This window comes from Mastigoproctus giganteus, chromosome 6 (genome assembly GCF_048544385.1).
Source record: "Mastigoproctus giganteus isolate SK-2022 chromosome 6, ASM4854438v1, whole genome shotgun sequence".
NCBI lineage: Eukaryota > Metazoa > Arthropoda > Arachnida > Uropygi > Thelyphonidae > Mastigoproctus > Mastigoproctus giganteus.
The window spans coordinates 115,859,712-115,886,147 of record NC_143580.1 but is presented as its reverse complement, the minus strand read 5'-3'; the positions used below and the strand labels follow the sequence as shown (position 1 = coordinate 115,886,147).

The 26,436-nt window shown below is 36.3% G+C and overlaps 1 protein-coding gene across 2 annotated transcripts in view; it reads right to left on the bottom strand.

Annotated features, from left to right (window-relative positions):
- The window catches only part of LOC150084522 (synaptotagmin-1-like), a 234,374-nt gene that overhangs the window by 24,763 nt on the left and 183,175 nt on the right, over positions 1–26,436 (bottom strand). For both annotated transcript variants that reach the window (XM_090375279.1, XM_090375278.1), the window contains exons 2-4: positions 22,998–23,144; positions 8,452–8,675; positions 1,349–1,477 (exon numbers count right to left, since the gene is read on the bottom strand). In XM_090375279.1, coding sequence (XP_090231405.1) covers positions 1,349–1,477; positions 8,452–8,675; positions 22,998–23,133 — 489 coding nt within the window. In that variant the 5' untranslated portion in view covers positions 23,134–23,144. The remainder of the gene's footprint in view (positions 1–1,348; positions 1,478–8,451; positions 8,676–22,997; positions 23,145–26,436) is intronic.

The following is a 26,436-nucleotide window of genomic DNA, read 5'->3' as shown; positions in this document are numbered from 1 at the left end:
TAGCTGTTTTCAGAAGTATTAAATGAGAAACTTTTTTTTTGCTCAAAATGAAGATTAATTTATCCTTTTTTTTATTCATTAATTTTTTTGAGGATTCATTTCTATGATGATCCAACGACATTCTTTATCACTTGTAAATTTATTGTTGTTGTGCTAGGGTTTTAGGAGCATTGGCAACGAAGGCCATATTGCTCAGTGCGTCCTTACTGTCTGTAAATTGCGTGTGTTGTGGTCGATTTTCTGTTTTCTAGACGAAAAATCCATTTTACCCTCGCCTGAGACCGACTAACTCAGGCAGGTTGTGAAAAAGGCCCATAAAAACTCCAACGCCATCGACAAGACCGAACTCGGGCCTTTTCCACCTAGTGTGTGGAGGAAGGCGAGTCTACCAACTGTGCTAACCAAAACAACCAGATTTATTAACATCACTCCATCCGAAACTAGCTGCAGCTGTGTTTGAAGATCTCAGGCGAAGCAATAATGAAGGAATAATGATAAACCATGATAAGGCAGCCGAAAATCTTAAAGAAGACAAGGAAACACTCATTGTACGAAGGATAATGTTTCAAAGAAGTCCACATATTTTACAAGAGATATTCAACAAAACCAGGAGTTCCTGAAACCTCAACATATTTTTTAGCAAAGAATGGCAATGCTATCCATAGAAAATAAAGTTTATACAAAAAATCTTTCCAATCATTTGCGGCTCAATTGTGTACGGTATTGTAATAATATTTCTATTATCAGCATACAATAATAAATAAAGTACCATAATAAATATTTCTGCTTCCTCAGGGTTAAAAAGTTTCGGTAATACTTGTTAGTACACTGGGTCCAAAATTATTTGTATTATGTGATAGGTTTTTATTTTTAATGAAATGGAAAATCAGACTTTCGTCAAGGAAACCCATACATAATCCACCCGAGCTCGGCAAATTGGATCACGGTGGAAAAACAACGACAAAAGGTAGCAGCTGTTAAATCCTGTACGCGGCGGAATCTAACCTACATTTTCTCAAAAGATGAAAACATATTTTATATACGATGATACCATATTTTCCAAAAAATATGATATCATCATCCAAATTTCGGTGGGCCCTCTGGGAAAAAGAATATAGAAAATTGTTTAAATACTAGCAATACGAGTACAACCACAAAGACCTTTTAATTCAAGCTTTTAATCGACTGAATTGGATATTCCTAGTCTACCTTCAGTTGATATACGTATTTTCTATCTATTTTCTACTACAGATAGTTGTAGGAAGACAAAAAGCGATGAAAATGATTACATACTGAATAAATGTACAAAAGTCTATGATATCTATATGGATATATAAAATGGACTCACCCTTAAAACAATAATTAACTGGCCAACGTTGCGGTCTTCTTCAATCCTGTACCGTACCCCGAAAGACACCTGACCGTAGTTTGTCTCAGCATCACCATTAGGTATAGGAGCATCTAAAGATGTTTCGCTCTGAAAAATAAACGACATTCTTCAACTGACATACATAATCTTTAGGATAATTGAATATCTCTAAAAGCAGATTTTTTGTACACTACGTATCCCACAATAACTGATAGCGATTTTTCCCTGGCGGAGTCTGACATAGGAAACAATATTTCAGCAGTTGGTGTTGGGTGCCCTTAAAGAATGAGCCTTCACTCTAAACTGTACTGTGGTCAATACAGCGGGAGGGATTCAAAATAAGCTCATTTTGGCTTCAAGAGAGAATTTCTGTAGAGCTAAAAAAAAATAGTTTCTTCAGACGAAACCTTGAAAAGAGGAATCACCGGTGATATTACCTAGGCTATCCACTATAATCCTGAACTAATGCAAGGAAATGTGGTTTGGTAGCACACAGCATTTCCTACTCACGAAAAGACTGAGATCAAATAACTTGATTAAATGTATATAGCTTCTATTCGTTAGTAATTTATATCAACTCAATGCTACGTGGAACACATAAGTATTGACAACAATGCGCAATACAAAGTTTCTGCAGACCTTTGCAAACATCCTTTCCCATGCAATTGGCAACTATTTTTCGAGCTAACCTTCAGGTAAACTCTGGAAAACGAATAAATCGGCTGTGAATTGTCCGTTCCGATATTCCCTGTCAGAGACTTGGTAATTTGGAATCTCCCCTTTTCGATCTTCTCTGGCTTAAAATCTCTCTCTACCTCATTGTGTCAAATTCATCTGTTGTCTCTACCGTTCTCCCAACTCCACTAACCACTTGGAGCTCTTTGACTTCCTCTCTTTGCAACTTGACTTTCTCCAGTCCAACTTTCCTAACAGTGAGGTAATTTTCCTTGGTGATTTTAATGTTCATAACTCGAGCTGGCTTTCGTTTTCTAGTCACACCGACCCGGCTGGTCGAGATGCTGAGGCTTTTGCAATTACTAATGACCTTGCACAAATTGTTCATTTACCTACAAGAATACCGGACAATCCTAACCATACAACAGCTTGATCTTTTTCTCACAAACAACCCTTCTAAGTACACGGCCGAAGTGAGTGGTCCTTTAGGCACCTCAGTTCACAACTTGGTAATTGTCTCTTCTCCAATGGAGCCTTTATCTCATGGCTATTCCCAACCTCGTATTGTTTGGCATTACAAGAATTCAAAATAGGACGACCTGCGAGATTTCTTTTCTTTATTTCCTTGGTCGGATTAATGTTTCAAAACTTCGATGTCAACATTTGCTCAGATCGTGTCAGAAAAATTATTCTTGTAGGAATGGAATCGTAATTGGCTTGTTTCCAATTCTTCAGTTTCATTTTCTGCCTACACGAACCAAAGTTCGCAATAATTGTAAAGCAGTTATTAATCAGTCGAAACTAGATTTTGCACTGGCTAAGAGTAGAAAACTTGCTTCTTGCCCTAATGGTAGCTGAGCATTCTGGTCTCTTGCCAAAGCTATTGGCCGCAACTTTTACCCATCTCTGCTCCCACCTCTGTCCAAACCAGATGGTTCTGTTGTCACTTCAGCCAAGGATAAAGCTGACCAAATAGCATCCCATTTTTCTTCCAACTTACGTATTAATGATCTTGGTAAATACACCTCCCACCATTCCTAGCACGCTCCATTCAATGCCTCTTGTGTTCCGTCAAAAGGATGTCAGAAGGATTTTGACGAATCTTGATGCTAAGAAAGCTCCGGGTCCCGATGGTATTTCTCCACTTGTTCTCAAAACCTGTGCTCCTGAACTTACTCCTATTCTTTGCCGCCTTTTTTCACTTTATTATTCCAAAGGTGTTTTTCCTTCTGCTTGGAAATTTGCTCATATCCAGCCAGTTCCTAAAAAGGGTGATAAATCTCTCGCATCCAATTATCGTCCCATTGCAATTACGTCTACTCTTCCTAAAGTAATGGAGAAATCAATTAACCACCAACTCTTAAACTACCTAGAAACCTTCCGTCTGATCAACGATCGCCAGTATGGATTCCGTCAGTGTCGATCCACTGGTGATATTCTGGTTTATGTTACCCATTTATTGACAAATTCAATGGAAAAGTTCGGTGAAACACAGGCAATTGCTCTTAATATCTCAAAGGCTTTTGATCGTGTTTGGCATAAAGGTCTTCTAAATAAGCTTCCATCTTATGGTTAACAAGTGCTTTTTGTAATTGGTTATGCAGTTTTCTCCCTGATCGCTCACTGAGGGTGATGGTAGATGGCTCTCTGTCTTCTAACTTCTCCACTAATGCCGGTGTCCCCCAAGGTTCAGTTCTTTCCCCCACTCTTTTCCTCTTGTATATTAATGACCTTCTTCCATTGACTGAAAATACTATCCATAGTTTTGCCGATGATAACACATTGCATTCCACTTTCCAGTTTTCAATCAGCTTCAACTTCTCGAATATCGGCTACCAATTCCTTAAATGCTCATCTCCAGGTAATTCTCCAGTGGCGCAAAGACAACGTAGTTTATTTCAAGCCTTCTAAAACTCAGTCTTGTCTTATAACTCGCAAAAAGGATTCTTCTGCTCCTATGCTTATCTTTAGTGACACTCCGATTTCTAGGCAAGTTGATATATCTCTTTTGGGCATTACCCTGACTTCTAATCTCTCTCTCTTGGCACAAGCACATTTCAAATATCACTTCCTCTGCATCTAAAAAACTTGGTTCTCTCTCTCTCTTTCGCTCTTGGCGTTACTTTTCTTCCAAACAGCTGTTCACTCTGTACAAATCTGAAATCCGCTCGCTCTACAATGGAATATTATTCCCACATCTGGGGTGGTGCCCCCAAAACCTCTCTCAGGCTTCTAGATTCCGTTCAGATGAGGGCAGTTAGGTTAATTAATGACTCATCTCTAACAGAGTCTCTCTATTCGCTGTCTCATAGATGTACTATTTCTGCTGCATGCCTCTTCTACAGATACTTCCATGGACACTGTTCTTCTGGATTGTCTTCTATAATTCCCCCTCTCTCTCTTTCAAAACAGTCCGAACACGTACCGCCACCAGCCAACATCCATTTACTGTCCAACTTCAAACTCACAGAACCAACTTTTCATCTTCCTCGTTTATTCATTCAACTACCGTTTTCTGGAACAATCTTGCTTCGTACATATTTCCTGAAAATTACAGTCTGCAGAAGTTCAAGTCCAATGTCAACAAATATCTTCTTTCGTCTTCTCAACCTCCAACCCAAGCACGGTACTAAGTACTATAGGTTCTAATGCCTCTCGTGTTTGGAGTTTCATTAAAAAAAATTACATTTCGTTATGTGGAGCAGTACTGTAGCGCAGTGTATAAAATCAAAGGAATATAGCGACATGCGGGTTGTACGACATATCAGGTTGGAGGGTACGCTTTAAAAAAATTAAAGATCAGAATGATTGGGAAGGTACGAGTTTCCTCAACTTATTCTCACCTATTCTGAGGCAGACTTCATTCGATTAATTACATCATGCTAAACTGAAAAGACAGAGAAAATCAAACTAAAACTGAATACTGTATAAGTTTTCACTCAAAGGTTGAATTTTTGAAATCAATAATTTCTAACATTTCATAAGAATTACTATTTTTAAAACTAAAACACTGGAAAAATATAAAAAAATATTTACACGTAATGTTACTTGTTAAAATACTGTTTCCACTAGCAAGATTGGAACAAGAAATATAGAAAAATCGATTGTAACAGTACGATATGTGAAGAGTAGTTGCTTTCTCAATTTTGCAACTTTTATCCCTCCTGCCGCAGCCAAATTTAAGAAACAAGCTTTTTTAGCATGGTTTTATCTTGTGCACGTTACTCTGATATCTCTGGGAAGCCAATAAACAACGAATTGGTGATTTTATTAAAATAACATCTTTAAACGAATCTTCACACAGAAAAAAATATTAATACGAAAATGAGAGAGAGAGATGAAAGTACAATTGGTCGCAATTAAAAGATCTAGTGATCTTTAACCGTTTTTAAACTTCAGGAAGAAAAACTGAATTTGCAAAAACGCTTTCTGAAGTGATATTATTAAATATAATCATTTTAAAGGTTTAAGTTATGTGTTTCAGGCTGTACTTCGTTTTAACTTTGTAAAATATCAGCATTGAGATTAACGTCCATTCCATAATTAGTAGTTCAGTATTGAAACAAAAAGTTTAGCAACTGGTTATGTGATTTATTAAATTAATGTAAACAGTATTTGTTCAAAAAGGAAGTTAAAGGCAATAGCGAGTGGCGGTACCTTTTGCGCAATTTGGGGCAGCCCTCTCCAGGAGCATTTTAAATTTCAATGAGTCCTATGAAAATTAATAAGCTCTAGTCCGTTAAAATACCCAGGACGATCTCGGATATGCGAATACGGCAAGCGTTTATGAGAACATGCAATTCACTCTATACCATGGCTCTAACCATACAGCTAACGTTTTGGATACTTACGTAGCATTTCAACAACGTAAGTCTAAACATGAAAAGATAATCTAACACAGAAGAGGTACTGCAGTGCAATTTAATGCTCTTTGATTGAATTCTCAGTTACAGACTCCTCAACGGAAAAAAAAACTTTCGCCTAATCTAGGATTTAATACTATTGTGAAAATGCAACCATTTTCACTTATGACGGGACGTTTATGAAGAGAACAAGCGCCCCATACTTTTGTGACTATGCTGTATATTTAGAGCAACACCTGCTCGCGGGGAGAAGGCGGAAATATTTCTGGTCCCCGCACGTGCAGTGAAAGTCACCCCGTGGAGCGTCAGCCCTCCGCCGGTCGCCTGTTATCTAACAGCCGGAGGTCATTTGTCCGAGCGGAGTGGACAGGCGTCCGGGCGCATTTGTTGACAAAACAGCAAAGGAACGTGATTCTCGTGTGGAGATGCGAGGCTACGTCTTCCAAATGACACTTTTGGGATAAACAGAATAAGACATCCACTGGAGGTTTGTGTTTTTGAAAGTCTGGTGTGAGGAAGTGAACGAATTTGTGGCCATCAGGCCTTTGTCCAGTCTGAAGGCACAAACCCTACCAAAATAAAGTCTCCTCCACACCACCTCCATAAATCCAATATTTTATGGGAGCAGAGCTCCAAAATCGACAGTCCCAAAGTTGTTGTTGAACCGTTGAAATTAACCAGAACAAATACGCAGGGGAAAGCAAAAGATAAGGGGGAGATATATAAACGAACCTAGGGAAAAGCACAGCAGTTCAGGTCGTGACGAGTTTAGAGTTGGGAGTTCGGAGTTAACAGTTCTGAGATCTGAGTTTGGTTTTGTGGAAGCGAAGTCTGAAAGTAGGAGAGAAGGTGTCTGCGCTACTGAGAAAATACAGAATCCTGTTCGAGTGAAAGCAGACAAATAGGAGTAGCAGAAATGACCGAAATTGACGATCTTCCCAGAGTATCAACTCCTGAAGATATGCAGATTGTGTCTGGTAAGTCAACTTTCCATGTCCCATTAAACAACTGAACTAGATAGCGTAAAAGGCGATCCTATCTACCCTTACATAGACTTCTCTCCTCATAATAACTTATCTTGTTAAGTATAGAGAAAAAGTGATATTTTGAACTTAAGGAATACACATCACATTACAAGTTTAATATTATGATCGCTTTACAGTTGTTCTGTTACAAACGTCATTAGTGTCTTACATGAACCACTAAAATGTTATTACCTCGACGGGATGTACTTGGAGTTTGTCTATAACAGACAGCAAGCACGAAACTACACGAAGAACAACACTACCACTACTATTCAGCTAGTCAATTTACATTAAGAGGCTAATTGTGTATTAACGTAAAGAGGAGTAAGCCTAATGTTACATGCCCTATTCTAAAAACTATACTTGCTTACTGAGTGTATATTTTACTTGTCTTGCTTAATAAACCATGTTTTGTTTAACAATTTTTGCCTATTGATTACTCTCTGATGACACATGATTTCTTTGAATGGATTACTGATAAAGAACTGTTAAGGCGGCGCTTTTGATTCTAATCAAATAGAAAGGAGTCAAAGGTGAAAATCACACAACGCGATCTTGATGTTGCAGATTTGCTCAACGTCCATCTGAGTAAGTTTTTAGAACACGGGATTTTTCCTAACTAACTACTAGACGATTACATGAAAGCCAGGTTTCTCCGGATATAAATATTAGTGTAACTCTTGCAAAGAACATTTGATACCTAACTGACGCATCACACCATAACTGAGAATTGCTGGAACCCTAGCAAGTTATACTACAACGGAGAAAAGTCCTGCGCAACACTATGGTAACGTGATCACTAAATAGGGTTAAGGATAATATTCTTGTCAAACAACTAGGTATAAATTCCTGTAACTACCAATGACCTTTTTTAAAGAATTTTGCAAAGAACTTTGCAAAGTCTCAAGACCTGATTTATAGTTTTTAGAAGAGATGCACAAAGTTTATGAATTTGCTTGGATTTAAAAGGAGCTTTGCCGATTAACAACAGTACTGTCTTCAGATGCGCCAAACATCTGAAACCAATACTCGTTGCTTGGTTTACTTTTAAATTTATTTATTTATTTATTTGAAAGCCACAGAGCGACAAAACAATAAACTCAAAGTCAGAATACTTTTAGTGGGGGGGGGACTAATCTGTAATACTTCGGTCTTACATCTACTAATTGATACTTGGTAAAAAAAAAATTATTATTATATCTAATTTCATCGTATACTTTATAAAATGTTACTGGACAAATTTATGCTGGTTTAATCTAATCACGTGATAGAAAAGTTGCATTTTTGCATTCTTCTGATGTATATTTTTAATATCCAGGGCGCCCTACCCATAATAAATAAAAGAGAACCTGAATACATAAATATGATAATAGGAATTATTCCTTTTCACGTGTTTCAGTTTTTCTGGAAGTGCACGAAACAAAATAAATTAAGATGAATTTTGATTCCCTCTCACGTTCAAACACATTCAGACGAAATCGGACAAAGCAATGCGTTTTTCGTTAAGTCACGAACTTACATAGGTCGATACGGAGGCGTCTCCTCGGCTACTCGAAGACATACTGCTGTAAGTTGAATCTTCCCTGTGCTTGTTACCGAAATGAGAACCATGAGACCCCGTCTTACATAATGGTTTGAGGGGAGGCCCCGATTCCACAGTATACTGCGGATTTCCTTTCAGCTGGATGTATCTCTCTTCTTCTGGATATTCAGCACTTCCGTATTTTGACTTGCGTTTCTTCTCTGAAAATAAATAAATAATTATTAAATAAGCATTATTAATATAACAGTATTTAAAGCACATACTCATACAAGTCTACTGTATTCAGAGTTTAATAAAACGGTTTTGTGAAATCCATTTAAGATAACTCAAACCCGGAACTAGGATCGTTGTTAACAGTTGTTTATAGGCGAACGAGATAAAAGGATTACTTCGTACAGGACATTGTACTGCTTAAGGCTAAGCAGTTAATCTAACGGTTTCTATAGAGAAACTAGACTTCTGTATATGGAGTTTAGCTGTCAGTAAAACTGTACTATTGTTAAAATAGATCTGTCTGGAAAAGGCTTTTATTCCTGCTTGATTTTTTACTCCGAAAATTAGATGATTAAGTTTGTCACAGAACTCCAAACAAGAATAAAGTGAATCATGGGCGAATCAAAGTAAAAATGCGTGCTGTGATAATATGTAATGGAACCAACCTACACTACCGCCTAAAATTGTTTAGTACCTGCAGTCAAGCAAGGTGGTGGTTTTATCATGATCTGCAGTTGCTGTAATTTTCCTGGAGTGGGTGACATCGTCAGAACCGAAGGAATTTAAAGAAAATAAGGTCATAAAAATATTCTCTGGACTCTGACTTTGAAAAAAAATTTATATTATATCAAGAATCAGACAATGACCCAAAGCACAGCTCTAAGCTGTGCCTGGACTTGAACAACTAAACAACAGGAGGGGTTATTGCAAATTACGGTGTGGTCACCCAGTCGCCTGACAAAATAGAGCTTTTATGGCATCATCTAGACCATCCTCCCAAAATTTATGAAAAAGCTTGCAGATCACTTGGAATAATGTTAGTTAAGACACTATTATGTTTGTTATTTGGTTTTTTAGGAGCATTAGCAACTAAGGCCATATTGCTCCGGGATATGCGGTGGTCATTCCCTGACCTTTCCGCATCCTCCGTATTTGGTGGTGACGGGCTCGAACCCCGGTCTAATCAGACTATTATAAAATTAATCTCCAGAATGACATGTCTTTTTACGGCAGTGATAAAATCTGGTGGAGGACATTTGATGAAAAATCAGTATACAGTAGTTGTTAATATTAATCATTTCGATATTTTTCTTGCTGTAAATATTTCAACGCTTCATAAAAAATATTAAAATACTTTGTATTGTGATGTTGTTGTTTTTATATTAAACCTTACACTGTCATTGCTAATTTCAATAAAATTAGCAAAAACTGTTGTCATCCGTTGTGATTACAAACTTTTAGGTGGCGTGCAGGTTTAATTAAATCAAATTTAATTATTTAAATTAAGGTAATTTTTTGTAGAAAATAAGAAGAAAGCGATGTCTGCTAAGCAACACAATTCATTAAATACCGATGAGGGAATGAGGTTACTTGCATGAGTGGAAAATTCCGAATGTGGGCTGAGACTGTCTTTTGCTAGCATAAAGTTTATCACAAAGTATAAAGATGAATTTATTGAAAAATTAAACAATCCGCCTAAGTAGGTATGTTTCTTTTATATGTTTTCTGTCTTTATATGCATAATTTCCACAACACTTGTATTAAGCAGACTTCATATTTTACTTTTCTCTAAATACACAATTGGGGTGTGCGATTAACTCTTGGCTGACAAACAGACTGATATCCTAGCAGAAATTTTCGAATATTTTCAAGTGCACAATATTTTCTGAATCATCTCCTGAAGATTTTACGTTAATGATATCCACGTTTCTATTTTTCAGGCTGGTAAACGTTTAATTATCCAATTCCCGGTATTTTCACACCCGATCTATGGCTTCTTATGTTCATTTTATTTTTGTGGGTTTCGATACTCAATAATTCTCATAGTTCATCGTTTGTTTTTGTTTTCTTCATAAGTTAAAGTGCAGTCTAAAATAAGTGAAACTGTTCTACTGCTAGTTATTTATACACATCTTACTTTCAATATTGCCTTCCCCTTTAAAATCCATGACTCAATAGTTATGGCTTTTAAAGTAAATTCTCATAAGATTTAGCTTGTAAGTGGAGTATTGGAGATAATACTTTCGAAGTATGCCAGGAATACTTATTGTCTGTGTACAGAAGTTTCTTCCTGGTGTATTAAAAAAGAAAGGTATTTTGAGCACTCTCTCAACACACACTACGATTTATTTCTTTACAATTGGCAATTCCATCTTCTAATCTTATTGAAATTTTTATTACTCCTTGCAGTGCCAAGTTGGAAGTAACCGTATCCAGTCGCCAGCTGCCATGAACATAAAAATGAATATCAATGGGGACTTCTCGTGTAGTGGCGACGGTGAAATGACTGCAGTTATTACCATATAGTAGGGTGAGCGAGTTTTATTCCTGGTATTTGGGCACTTGAAAGTCACGACACAGTACAAATTGTAGCAGTTGTGAAATGTTGCTGTTATTTAGTCTGGAATATCGTCATCTGCAAACATTTATGTTCACTGGTCAATAGAATTTTTGCATACTATAAAAGTTACATTAAAATCACCAATCATAAAGGCCTATTACTGGAATGTATACACATTCAATTTTACAATTAGTATCATCTCAAAATTCATAAATACACCTTGCCATTTAGTTACGAAAATTTTATTTTGTTTCTCAGAGCAAACTAAACTAGAATTAATTCTAGTTTAGTTTGCTCTGAGCAAACTAAACTAGAATTAATTCTAGAACTCTCAGAGCAAACTAAACTAGAATTAATTCTAGTTTAGTTTGCTCTGAGAAACAAAATAAAATTTTCGTAATGAATACAGAGCACGTAGACCTTTTTTACTATGCCATTTAGTTATCTTAATGTCTGGAAAAATTAACCCACCAAATGGCATACTTTGTGCATTATCGGTGCGTGTTTTGCCTTATTTGTGATTTTAATAATTTTTGGCTTTCATCATCTTTTGTACAGTCCAATTTGTGTACTTTGTATTGCTCCTTCATATCTTACATTTAAGATTGCACCCGACTTTAATGAAGGGCAATCGACTAATATTGATGACTGCGACTAAAGCGGGCCATTGAGTCGAACTCAAGACAAACATGCCAGGTGTTTGCACAAAGATTCGACTTAAAAGATGAAACTACTCGTTTGCATTTGCATCGACAGGAAAAAAGGTAAAAACTGAGTATATAGATTCCACAAACAAGAGAAAAATTGCTTACAAGAGCATCACCTATGCCGCACTTATCGAAGCCCCCCCACTTCACCAACAGAAGATTCTGCTGTGTCTTGTAAGCAGCAACTGGTATCGTCCATTACGAGCTTCTACCCTCTGCAATGGACAAAGAAGCTTTGTGAAATTTATTGCTTGAATGAATCCCTAGAAACATTGTCCACCTGCAGCACGCACGATAAGAAATAATTGGTGAAAAGTATGGGACACAAATAACAGCTCCATTATATCACTAAAAATTACGAAGAATGGCTTCATTACATATTTAATAAAATGGATAATTAACGGATAAGATTCTGAAGACTACAAATAAGCCCACGTTATTGGGTTCTTTATCCAGGTGTCTTGATAAGCCATCAGTGCAAACAGAAAGCGAAATAAAACATATACTTGCAAACTTAAAATCAAATAAAAACTATACGTATAAGTTAGAACTGCTAAAAACAAAATATAAATAAATAAAAGCGATAAAACAAATATACTGTAAAAATAATCGCAGGTTTCCTAAATACTCCTGCTGATCGAAAGACTCAATGCAGCCAGTGACTTTTCAGCTATGCTCGATTCTAATCGTAGCAGCTGTACTGCGGATGTATACGTGACATTAAAATATTTAAAAAAAATAGCCTTTACAAGCATTTGAAGCTTCTTAGTATTACTTAAAGAACGTAAAAATCTCGGTTTAACCGAACATGACATGCATGACTTTGAAGCAAACCACATATTGAACTTTAACTGAGCTTGCCGCCGAATACTCGTTTCTGAAATAACTTCCCGTTCCAGAGCCAAAATATTTGCATTTCGGTAGAATGTTTGCCTCAGAGGATACGCTCAACCTTCCATCAGTTTAGTGTGACTATATTTTGTTATTGCTTCATAATATGAAAGCTGCATATTCCCTGAAACTCCAGGTTTCAGTTAAGAATTCACCAGTTTTGCAACGGAACTTACTTTGAAATTACTCTTGAATATAAACTATTTGACAATGTATAAATGTTATTTCGACGCACGTAAACAATTTTAACATGCACATAACAATTAAAACATTAAAAATGAAAACATGCACATAATTAAAACATTAAAATGCACATAATTAAAACATTAAAATGCACATAACAATTACAACACACACATAATTTGGAAAAGTCAGTTATTTAAAATACTAAGTATAAGTACCTCGTTATTCTGTTTAATGTATTTCTGTAGATGCATAATAAGATTACTCTTATTATCCATCAATAACTGAAAGATCTTTAAAGAAACTGATGGAATATAAAAAAGTAAAACTGCGTTATACGATAATCTTAAATTCAAATAGATTCTTATTTGAATCAAATGTTTATGATACCCTAGTAGGGTAAAAAACACAAATTAGCAACACATTTTTTGTTAATTTTAAGCTAAGTATTTTCAGATTTTATGTTCTTACTCCAATTTATTTATTTTTTTTTTTTCTGAAAATTCATTGTATGCCAGCAGATTACTCCTATCAAATTCTCTAATGGCTGGAGAGTACCTTGGGTTCTATTCTTTGCGCCTACAGGTCTCATACTTTACATTAATACTCCGCTTCCATTAACGAAAATTCAATCCCGCTAACGAGAGCAGGAAATCCAATTATTCACAGTTTTGCATATCATAATTTATTACAATCATCTTCCCTTTGTGCAGAAACTATAAAGTACGAGAATATTTACCACCAGTCTCTTAAACGCTAATGACTAATGTAATACTGTTTAATGAAAGAAGAGTACTAGTTCATTGATTTATTCCCTCCCTCAAAATGCATTCTTCTTTTATTCCACAAAGAAACCGGAGTTAACTTGAACACTAATATTCGTGAAGAAAATCTTTATTTGGATTATACCGATGTTCGAATAAGACCAAAAAAGGTTCGGGTTAATGAGTTCCCCTTTTTAAAAAATTCCCCATTAAGAAAAATGCTTACCAAAAGCTGAAAGATATCTCAAATGTTAATACGCTAAGATTGCCAATTACAAGTCTGGGGGCATTCGTAATTAATCGTGTCGTCAGAACGTCAACGTCCAATTTGAATTGGTGCATGAATATTTTCATCTGCAAACTTTTGATAAAAATATTTCTTTAGCTCCCAGGCGTCCCGTTAGATACGAAAACCAAAAGCTTTGTTCCATATTTACAATTCTGATTAAGTTATATGGTAGTAATTTAATTCAGAATAACCGGTTGGTTAATAAACCTTTTATGTCCTGTTCAGAAAGCTCTCTTGTATTATCATAATTTGTTCCAGCGATGCGAAACATTTGTTTTTAAGGAGTAGATAGAGCTAGGACATAAAATGCGAGTTTTTCAAGAAGCCTTGGGCACATGCTTCCAGTTTCATTTATTATAATAGGTGGGAATAAAATATTGTTGAATGGCATTAGCTAGAAATAAACGGTTGAAGATAATTTTCTATGAATGAAGAGCGTGCTCCCGTCGGTTAGACATCTAACGAATCTTTGTGTCCTTTCAAGTGCAATGTGGAGCCTAATCCGAAGTGGTTCCAAATGTGACGAAGATTCGAGTTCAGGGTTCAGTATCAGAAGCAGCACAGGAAATCTTCAATCGTCAAAATTAGTGCTTTTGATGAATCCAAAATGCAGTCTGAACAGTTATACCAAAGCTGCAATATTTGAATATTATACCATGATTTTTTTATATTTAAGTTTATACTTGTGCATGATATGTTGCTTTTTTTTCTCAGATTATAAAGAAATATAAGAAATATTTCATTTTGGTTGAGAGCGAGGTCACTTTCATCTGCGTAGTCAACAAAAACAAATTGACTGTATTCGACAAAGTTGTATTAGATATGTCGCTGGATCAGATAGATGAAAACAAATAAGTAAATCTGAATTTACATATAAATTTAATCTTGTTGCCAAATATTATTGTCCTGGTTGTTAATATTTTCCAGTTCGAGCAGCAGATTGTGCCCTTAATCTCCACTTACTTGTCATGAGCAGTTCACAAATATCGATTTCTCTGAATCCAAGACCTAACCGTTCTCTTAGTCTGCAGGCGTTATGTCTACCAAACAAGTATTAATTCTATGCAAATGTCAAGATTGTTAGATTCTCGTACATCTAAGAAAGAGCTTCCTTAACATCTCCAAAAAATTCTTGGTTATAATCAAAACTGTAATCTGATTAATCCGATAAGAGGTATCAAACTGAACTGGCAGTTTATGGACTACACCACACTCACACGATCATCAATGAAAGAAATTCTAATGCTTTCATTGATGGATTGAAAATAAACACAATCTTCTGCTTTCGACAATTATGAAGATTCGTATAAATGCTGCATTTTTTTTTTTTTTTTTTTTTTGAATTTCATAAAAGGGTACGCATTTTTAAGTAATTAAAAATGCGTTGTTTAGCATTATTTTCATAGAGAAACATGTAAAAGTTCAGGAGTTTAATTTTTTTGGCAAATCAGATTGATTTCCAGGGTTAGTTAATCACTACACTCCTTGCCGAGCACATCCAACTAGCAGCAACCTTTCGCGGTAAACTCCAAACCCATCAAATAATAACTCTTCCTCTTTGTCCACTATGTCTACAACGGCGATTCCATTGTATACCGAAAAATCCTCTTAAATCATTGCATAACAAACGCAAAAAATAATGGAACGTTCGTGGCGCATCGTTTCCATAAAGTCTTTCACCTAGTATTACCGGAAGACTTTATGGAAAGTCTTCCGGCAATACTAGGTGAATACACTGACTCCACCTTAAAGCAGACAATGTACAAGATGGTGACTTCATTGCAACCAACAAAACAAAAAAAAAAAAGTAAAAAAAAAAAAAAGAGATGAGATGAGGTCTGTAATTTTTTTTTTTTTTTTTAACTCCAAGAAGACGTAAAACCGATCGAACGTCATTACTAGATGTCGGTCTGGATTTAGTGAAGAGTGAAACAAACGTCAAATTGTTGTTCCGGGGTACATATTTGTATAGCACGCCAGATTCGCCCTCATACCGTTCATCCTACACTGGAGACGATACGGGGATTCGATGTGAAAACTTTCACCTCACTCATCACACTTAACAAGTACTGAGTTTGAAAATCATTTGCCCAGTGTTTTTCACCTATCTAACCACCAAAGAAGCTACTGGGATGTCACTCTCAAATATGAGGTTAAAGAAGTGGCGCATGAATCGTGCCGAGCCCAGGCAAAAGAATTCTTCTTTCGAGGAACACATTTATTGGTTCGGTTTTGGAGAAAATGTGTAAAACTGGGACTACACTGAAGATTTATTTCTTTAGTTACACACAGACATCTCACACCCTAGATAATGGTGAGAACGCTGAGAATTACAGAACGCTGACAAAAGGGTGAAGGCAGAACTAAGAACAATGCAAAATAAATCAACACAAATTAGAATTAAAATATATACAAAGTTTAGATTAACAAAACAAATGATCAAATTCTTATACATTGACGTCTAAGTGTAAAATTAATGTTGAAATTATTCAATATCTGAATGAAACGAAACAGCGGACTTCCAAGTGTTCAGTGAGAGGGACAGGCAGTGGCGGATTTCCGCACAGGCGTACGAGGCGCGCTCCCGGGGCCTCTTAAATCGAGGGGGCCTCAAATCTCAGGTCTCAAAAAAATATAATTTTTTAATTTTTACACTTAAATCGACGAGTGAAGAACCCTGTGACAATATTGCTCAAGAAACGATATTAGATTTGTTCGCGGAGGCAGTTCAAAACTATTCGCAACTAACATATCACTCACGAATCTGTTACAATTACTAGAGTTTGGTGTGGTTGGTGTTTTAGTGTAGGAGATTTTTGTTTTGTTATCAAGTAAATATCTGTAATATCTTATGTATTGTTTATGTATTTATCAAAACTGAATTGTTTGACGAGGCATGACATTTATAGCAAGTGATAATTGGGAATTAATTTTTTGTTCTCGCGTTATTTGAAAACCATTTTATCAGCCGCGTTTCAAAACTGAGTCAGATTTCCACTAGAACCTGTTCTTTGTTTATAGATTGCATGATATTTTTAATAATGTTTTTACTGTTGTCTACGACAGTGCTTCCCAAACTGGTGGCCGTCAACCTTGTTGACGGCCACCTAATATATTTATATCTATAAAGAATAGAAATTTGATAATGTGCCATGCCAAATAATGTGTATGTAGAACGCTGACAATGGACTGGGAAATTTAAGAAAATTAATTTGTGTGGGTACACCAGATGACTACATTTATGTAGTCGATCTGCCAGTTCCCCAGTAGTAATAATTATAAAATCAATAAATTTATTTTAATTATGCACATGAACATTGTTAGGAATTGTTGCTCATAAATTATCGTTTATTTATTATTAATGTATTTATTTAATTTATCTAGCCATGAAAAGAAGATTTGAGAGCGGAGAAGAAACGCAAAAGACAAAAAGAAAAATATGCAAGACAGAAAAGAAATTCTCTGGATAAATGTATAACCCATTCAGAAGAGCGAGCTGAAAAAGAAAAGGAAATCAAGAAACAAACTGAAATACCAACAACCAGCGCTATAGATATAGATGTTACTAATGAAGAACGGGATAATAATGAAGAGCAACAGGAAAAAACCGATGAGCGAGCTGAAAAATAAACTGAAGGATCAACAACTTGTGATATAGATGTTATCAATGAAGAACCAAATAACAGCGAAGAGGAATCGGAACAACAAAACAAATTATCAGCAGACTATGGTAAAAATAAAGATGACCGTGATTTTTCCAATGATATTGCATTGTGGCCAGTGGACTTATCTGATAAAATGATACAATACTATTTAATAAATAAACCATGCAATACTGGAGATATTACAACTCAAAGTAGAATATGTAGACAGAAACCGATCTTACTATAGAAATATTTGCGAATCAAATTTTTATTGTGTGAAAGCAAATAGCACCAAAGAATTCAGACAGTGGTTGATATATTTAGGAACAAGTAAATGTATTTATTGTTATGCGTGTAGACTGTTTTCCCCTGCACAGTCAGAGACAAAATTTTCAACGGGATTCAATGATTGGAAAAATTTAGCCAGAAGCTTAAAAGAACACGAATCTTCCCGAGGCCATATCAAATCAATGTTGACTCTACAAATACGATTATCAATTGCAGAACGTATCGATACGCACTTGGAACAGCAAATTGATTCAGAACAGAAGTATTGGCGAGCCGTTTTACAACGAATCATTGCCACTGTGAAATTATTGGCGAGTTTGTGAATAGCATTTTGTGGCCACAGATTCAAATCGAAAGGGAAATTTTTTAAGTTGTATTGAGTATCTAGCGGAATTCGATATCACAAAATTTTGTGATAAACGTACATAACGTTATTTGTGATGTGCTTATATCAGAAACAACTCGGGGAAGAGCCATTTACAGAGATGTACTAGAGAATTTTGAATTTTTTTTCAATTTTAAAATGACTGACGTCCAATTTAATGAATGTGTGGAAAGCATATCTACAAAATATCAAAATGATATTGACATTAGGTATTTTAAGGATGAAATTGTTCATTTTATTGCATTCATAAAAGGAGAAAATGTCGCCAATCCTGTTGACACGTGCAAATTATTAATTGGGGGTTTGCAATCTACATTTCCGAATGTAGAACAATTCTAAAAATATTTTTGACAATTCCTATTTGCAACGCGAGTGGTGAACGTTCATTTTCAGTTCTTAAAAGAGTTAAAATTTACTTACGAAATTCATTATCTTAGTTGCATTTAAGTCAATTGTCAATGATGTTTATAGAAAACGATGTTGTTCGGTTATTAGATTACGAATCTCTAATTGATAAATTTGCTAAAGCTAAAGAGAGAAAACTTCCTATTTAGTTTAATTTTTATATTTATTTAAGTGCATAACAATCGGGACGTTTTCAGGATAGCCAGTGCTACCTTTGTATCAATGACAAAAACATAAATTGAGATATTAAACTTATCATTGGCTATGCTGAAAAAAATCCCCATTTTTAAACTAATCTTGGAAGCTACTAGGCTTTTGCTGCCAACTAAGAAATATTGTTGAAGGTTTAGGCCTAAATAGATGTCAGATGAACTAATCAGACATGTGACAGAGAAGAAAAATGCATGTGATACATACAAATTAACACGTGACACAGAAGCCTATAATAGATATAAGCTTGTCTGTAACCAAGTCACAAAGGAGGTTAGGCAGGCAAAGGCAGATTACGAGAAATCTTTGGCAAAGAATAACAGCAAGGGGTTCTTTACTTATTTAAACTTTAGAAGGAAGGGGATGAATCAGATTGGTCCACTGTTTATTGATGGTTCAACTATTGATGATCCTGCTCAGGTAGCTAACAAACTGAATGTGCATTTTGCATCTATATTCACACAAGAGGAGTTATTCAGGGAGGGGAATGCCAGAGGTGTATTCAACTCTGGCATTAAGCTAGATAATCTTGTAATAACTGAGAGTAAAGTGGAGGAGAAATTGTTGAAGATAAACACAAGAAAGGCACCTGGGGTGGATGGGATCTATCCGGTTATATTAAAGGAGGTAGCAAAGGCAGTAAGCAAAACCTTAACCATAATTATGAGAGCTTCCCTGGAATCAGGGGAGGTACCCATGGACTAGAGATATGCAAATGTGATCCTAATCCACAAAGGAGGATCAAAGGGAGACGCAGGTAATTACAAACCTGTTAGTTTAACTTCTGTTCCGGGGAAATTAATGGAGGCACTGCAGGATCATTTAGACAAGACTCCAGTTATAGCTCGGATACAGCATGGGTTTCTTAAGAGGAAGTCTTGTCTGACCAATTTGATTGGATACTATGATGTAGTCACAAAGGAACTGGATGCAATGAATAATTTTGATATCATATATTTGTATCTTAGAAAGGCTTTTGATATTGTTGCACATGGAAGACTGATGAACAAATTGGAGCAGTGCGGCATCGGAGGCAAATTGCGGCTATGGATAGTTGAGTGGGAGAAGACAGAGTGGTAATCAATGGACACTGCTCATCTTGGAATAATGTTATTAGTGGAGTCCCCCAGTGTTGGGTCCATTGTTGTTTTCTGTATTCATTAATGATATTGATGATGGTATATTAGGCTTAATGTCCAAGTTTGCAGACGATACGAAGGTCGGCAGGGTTGTTAATGACAGTACGCTTCTGCAACAGGATTTAGAAAAGTTGAGCAGATGGGCTGAGAGGTGGCAACTAAAGTTAAACATTTACAAATATGAAGTACTGCATATGGGAAGCAGTAATCCCAGAGTAGCGTATCAACTGTGTGGTAGTACACTGACAGTGGTAGAGAGTGAAAAGAACCTGGAGGTAATTGTGTAGGCAGATATGAAGTTTTCAGAGCAGTGCAGACGGTCTGCAAGTATAGCTCATGGTGTCTTGTCAATGATATACAGGAATTTTTCTAGCAGGGATAAGGAGGTGATTATTCCCTTGTATAAGGGCAATGGTCAGGCCACACCTTGAGTACTGAATACAGGTCTAGAGGCCTCATTTTAAGAAGGATGTAGAGCTTTCGGAACGAGTACAGAGAAGGGCAACAGGATTAGTGAATGGAAACAAAGGCTGCTCTTACAAAGATAGGCTTAAAGATAGGTTTTGCAAATCACAGTGTCTGGAGACTAGGCACCTGCGAGGTGATCTGATTGAGGTGTATAAAGCCTTGAATGGTTTGAACATGCTCAATGCTGATGGGATTCTTCCTCTTGCTCAGAATAATCGCCTGAGAGGGCATAAATTGAAATTGAGGAAAGATGTTTGTAGGATAGATGTGCGGAAATTTTCCTCTAGCCAGCGGGTGGTTGATTGCTGGAACAAACTTCTATCTGTTGTTGTGGAAGTTGATAGCTTAAACAGATTAAAGGCTGAACTAGACAAACATTTGAAGCGAGTGGGTGGGTGAAATGAGAAGGGTGTTTGTGTTTTTTTTTTAGGCTGATGCTATATAAGCTTGCTTTCTTGCATCATGTGCCCTTGCTAATGCTAAGTAACAAATGCCCGCGTACAACAATTAAGAACGCATATGTGTACTCGTCGTGGGGATTCCCTTTTACCCCCACGAATTCTGGTCCATAAGTAGCGAACCAAATCAAGAGACTACGTTACGTGGAATGGGATTGGAGGTGGAGCATTCCACTTACAGCCCTGATTCTCTCCCTTCTTGAAATTTCCATATCCTCGTGACTCTACTAAAGAGGGCACCACAGGAAAGTTGGACGCTGAACTACTGCAAACTGTCTGCGATTGTTTTCAACGGCAGCTGAGGGTACCCTTCACTTGGTGAAACAATGGGATACGTGTCATAACGCTAAGGGTGACTTTAGCGTGAATCGGCCAAACAGATCGCAGACAAGTACTTTCGAAGGGGTTTCTATGGAAACTACCTCACATTATGCATTAGACGCACATCGATCGATCTAGAAATTCTATTATGGACAGGTTGCAAGTTTCTCATTACATAATAACGAATCAAAAAGCAAATCGATGAAATTTATAAACAAATAGCCTTCCTGATTAAATTTTTGCTTCCTCTTCGATTTTTATCATTTAAAATATGTGCATGAAAATACCCTGAATGCACTCCAATAAAATATTTCAGACGTCGCAGAGTCAAAAGAAGGGACGTCATGATTAAAGAGGAAATTGCGTTTAGGTGCCAATGGAACTTGAAATTCGACGGTGATGAAATGATGCTGGCAGTAAATTATTCAAAAGGAAGTAAACTGCTGGTCTTCGAAATATCGAAAATCATTGTGATTACGCGCTTAATTTTAGAATTTAATATTTAAAAATCGTTATCTCGTTTTTATTTGTGTTTCTCCAGCAAGACTTCTAGTGTTGGAAGCTCCCGCACATCTTGACGTACGTGTGGAAGAGATACATACTAATAGGATCAATAAACAAATCAGTTCATGTTCGAAATGACAAGAATTCAGTTAATTAAATTAACTGAATTCTTTTTCTATGATTAATAGAAGCGAAAAGCATACATATTGGGCATACACATTGTATGCTAAGTCAGGATGGCTCAACAAATATTTTTAAAAGGCCGAAATACAAAATTTAATGAAAGTCCGTCTTTAGGAGTCGAATAGACTCCTAAAGACGGATAGACAAGGCGCATTTGAAATTCTCTGAGCAAAGCAGACAGGCTTATGCTGATAAGCTTCAGCCACAAATTTTCCACTACTAATATGAAATAAAACTACCTAAAAGCTGAGCAATTAAACGAATAACCATACTACACAGGTTAAATAGATTTCTTACGAATTAAAAGAAACAAATAAACAGATTGTGATCACTTCCAGAAGAACATTTGCGATGTGGGAAAAAAGACAGACGTGACCAGAAATACAGAGTAAAGTTGAATGGATTTTATATATAATTTGCAGTTTCGAATGCATTTTAAAATCTTGCAAGTTCTGAAATCCTACATTACCATGCCCAGATATAACGACTCGAATTTCTCGATCCACTCGTGTCCTTTTAAGTGATGTCTACCGTATGCAGGGAAGCGTGCAGCGGAATTCCCAATGGAATTCCCTTCATAATCTCGCTCCCACACACCGTTGTCCGTTCTATTATAAACCAACTTCTATTGTACAATATTTAGTTACCTCCTTCCTGTATTCTGGAAAGGATTAACATTTCACAATCTTCTATAAATAGAAGTTGTGCTCATTGTTTGGACAGATTTCTCCATCACACACTTACGTAATGGTCTTAGAGAAGTTTGCCCTCCTTTTTCAAATAAATCACCAGCAGATTACAAAGACGAAATCTTTTTTCCTGTTTTAATGGTCTCGGAACGTTCACGTTTGCCTTTTATTTCTCGTTGCTACGTCAGACGCCATCTTAATCAGAACAGTTTTCTTATAATAAAAGAAGCTTATGATGAAAAATCAAAGAAAAAAAGGAGCTTCCATATGTTCAGAGCACGCCAAATACAGTGCATCAATCTCATAGGCGCTTCAAGTGCGGCACCAATTCCCAGGCCTATAATACTTTTTAATATCCTACTGAAACTTCTGGAATTCATTCATTTTATTATTGGTTCTCCGTTGAAGTATTTATTAAAGACAAAAACTGAGATACTTACGGATAGTCGCAGAGAGACAGCCGTGTAGCCAGCAGAATGGAGTTACGACGCATACCGTGAGGACAATGGTGAACGCCAGGAGACCGATACATATGGCCAAGACGAGAAGTTTTTGTCCTTCCGTTAGATGAAGCATGGTATCTGTATCTGTAGAATAGGAATACATAATTAAACTTTTGAAATCAACCCCTGAGTGAAATGCATCAAAATATCGTTCACTAAGAGACAAATGGTATATTTATATCTTTAGAATTAACCCATATATACACACACATTGGCCAAAAAAAAAATACGTATGGATTCTGTAACATGTTTTAGTGCGATTGGTCTAATTGTAACCATTGTTCTAGCAAAATATCGCATAAAGTTGAAGGACGAGTACTTCGTTACCGAATCTCTCTCTCTCTCTCTCTCGATCGTGAAAATCCGTATTACGTTCTCCAAACAATTATTGCACTATGCTCTGTTGCATTGTAATCCACGAAGTGGGCATCACCTTCGGGGTTGAAGTGTTACATTGCCGGGTGCAGTACATCTAATACAAAATTCAGGTGCTTCCTGGATGACATTCGACTTTCCATCGGTATCAACAGACCCAGTCCTCCAGATGCTTGGGTTGTCTTAACAACGCAAGCAGGATCCATCGCTTTGTGAGGTTCTCGCCACATTCTCTGCCTACCATCAGTACAAAACAGTATATCGAGATTCATGGGACTAGATGACTTTCTTCCATTTTTCCACTGTCCAATCACGACGTTCTCGTCATCACTACAAGCGATTTTTTGTTTTTTTTTTTTCTGAAAAAAAGTGGTTGAATTCAGATGTTATTTGTTCCACACTGGATGCCCTATTTTCCAGTACAGTACGACAGCTTTGTTCTTGAAAAATCGTTTTTCTGCCATACTTACGCCTATGAGATGTGGAAGAACCGCTCGCTTTCCATTCATTAAAATTTTTTGAGCTGGATGCTTTTGTTTCTTGAATCATGGCTCCTGCTAAAGGCCTTAGCAACGATAAAACGTTTTTCCAAAGTCTAACAGATCACGCTTTTTCCCCATTCTGGCTTCAGGATACTGTAGTCAGACAGCCTGTGCAGTATTTATACCCAGCGAGGCAACACGTCGTCACCCCAGATCATAGTTTGTTTTGTTTTTTTTTTTGCATTTCTTCTGTCTGTGACTGTCTTAATACAAAGGTTCGTATTTTTTTTCCAATATGTGTACCTTGGCTAATGTTACTCAGTTTTGAATAAATTTGATGTGAAAACTTAAAACGCAAGCAGTTTGCTTTCGACATTAAGGCTTTTTATTCTTTTTGGAATAAGTCTTTCATAAAAACTTCTACCTTACGATTTAAATCGCACCTTTTTTTATAACTTGAGTAGCATAGTTTCCTTCTGACTGCTTATTGAGGTTGATCAATACTCCAGTCAGTGGGAGGCCGCACCACTGACTGTAAATCCTGTCCTGTCAGACTACACGTTCGACCCTCCAGTTTGAGAAACCTTGCACTAAAAAAAACAGCTGCAACAGCTAAAATAGCTATCAGCAGTTCTTTAAAAGCCAATCGTTAAATAATTCTGCAGTAGGAACAAGAAATCCTCCGTTGTCTTATTTCTCGCAAAAAAGTCTACTTGCTCCTATGCTCATGTTCGATGACACTCAGATCTCTATTAGTGATTCTCTGACTTAAATAAAAGAGGGGGAATTGGTTTTCCTTTTGACTATCGGCGTTACTTCTCTTCTGAAATCCACTCCACCATGCAATATTGTTCCACACATTTGGGTTGGTGCTTCCAAAACTTCTTTTAAACTGCTAGACTCTCTCTCTCTCCCTCTAGAAGAAGAAAATCAGGTTAATTAAATGATCCGTCTCTAAATTCTCTCTCTTATCGAGCAGACTTCATTTTCTGCTGATACAAAGTGAATGCACTCTTTTATATAATGACGGGGAAAAATTGGTACGAAAATTCGCCATACCTACGACTGGAAATCTGAAATGTGCATCAACAGCTATCAAACGCGTACAACTGAATTGATTTCCGGGTCTTCAGCTGAATGAAGATTTTTATAATAATGGATGAAGATTTAGTGATAAATGTGACCATTAAAGTAAAAAATAACGTGGTCCTATTCCAGGCATGGCAATTTTTGCTTTCACTGAAGAAAATGATAATAGTACTATTTTTAAGTTCTAATGTTCTCCCTGAAATTTTTATGAAGCAAAGAACTTCGATTTTTTGACATTGTTCATGAAGAAAATCTGCTAATGAACGTATGAATTCCAGTTTTAATTTGCAGAATTGTTGATTTTTTTTTTTCTCTAGGTCGTTCTCTGAGGAAATATCAAGAAATTTAAAAAAAAAAAAGAGTTATCCAACACAGCAAAGAGTTGTCCTTGGACCATAGCAATGCCATTCAATATTTGTTTCTTTGGAATTTTGGACTTCTTATACTGGGATTGCATAGAAATCTCATTTTGAATTGCAATTCTGTATCTGCCATTGTTATTTGCCCAAGAGTCTAATTTGCTCTTGAAGTATTCATTCGTTGTGCATTTGTAATTATCTGATTCCACGTTCTTGAGCTAGTCGCTTTTTTCTTTCGTTGGAGATTGTAGGGGTTGGATGGTGTATAAAAATTGCTCCCATCATTGGCGGGATTCGAACTCAGCTTCTTTTTACCCCGTGTGGGGAAAGTACGGTGATTATATTCAATGTACTACCCACGAGAGTTTCCTCGGAGGATTCGTCATTCATTCTCTCATCCTGAGTATATACATCATGTTCTGAACCGGTGATTAATTTCAAACAGTTGCATTAATGCTATTGGATATAGTGGATTTAATGGAAGTTTTTTTAGTCTTTTTTTTATAGTTTTATTCTAGAACCGTCATTCTTGAGAAGATTTTGAAAATCCAGATTTCTGCCTTTTTACAAAAGGATGGTAAAAAGAAAAAAAATCTAAATTATCTGCGCCACATCAATATCGATCCTTTTGGTGCACTATGCCAATAAAACTCCGTAAATGTTGTGCAAGCATCTCAAAACCAACATCTATTCTGGACCTCTTGGGCAATTTGAAAAAATCAATTAAGCTCTTTCTCTCTCTATAATGAAATATCGTTTAATATATATATATATCTATACACACCAATTTATTTTACATTTGTTAAATTTAATAAAACAGCAAATTTAATTTAAAGCTGATGAAAAGGTTTGACTTTCGTTCCATCAGCAACATCAGGTGGCAAAACACAAACGCGAAGTGTTTTTATTTTATTTTTTTGAGAAAATGTGTTTTTAACAAGCTCTAGTAATTCTTCAGTTTCTACTCTTATGATATGAATTTATAGTGTTTTGGCTCTTTTGAAGTATTTAAGCAGGTCTACTTGCATATTCTACGGAATGAACTAGATGGTGTTGTATCATCCACTGTAT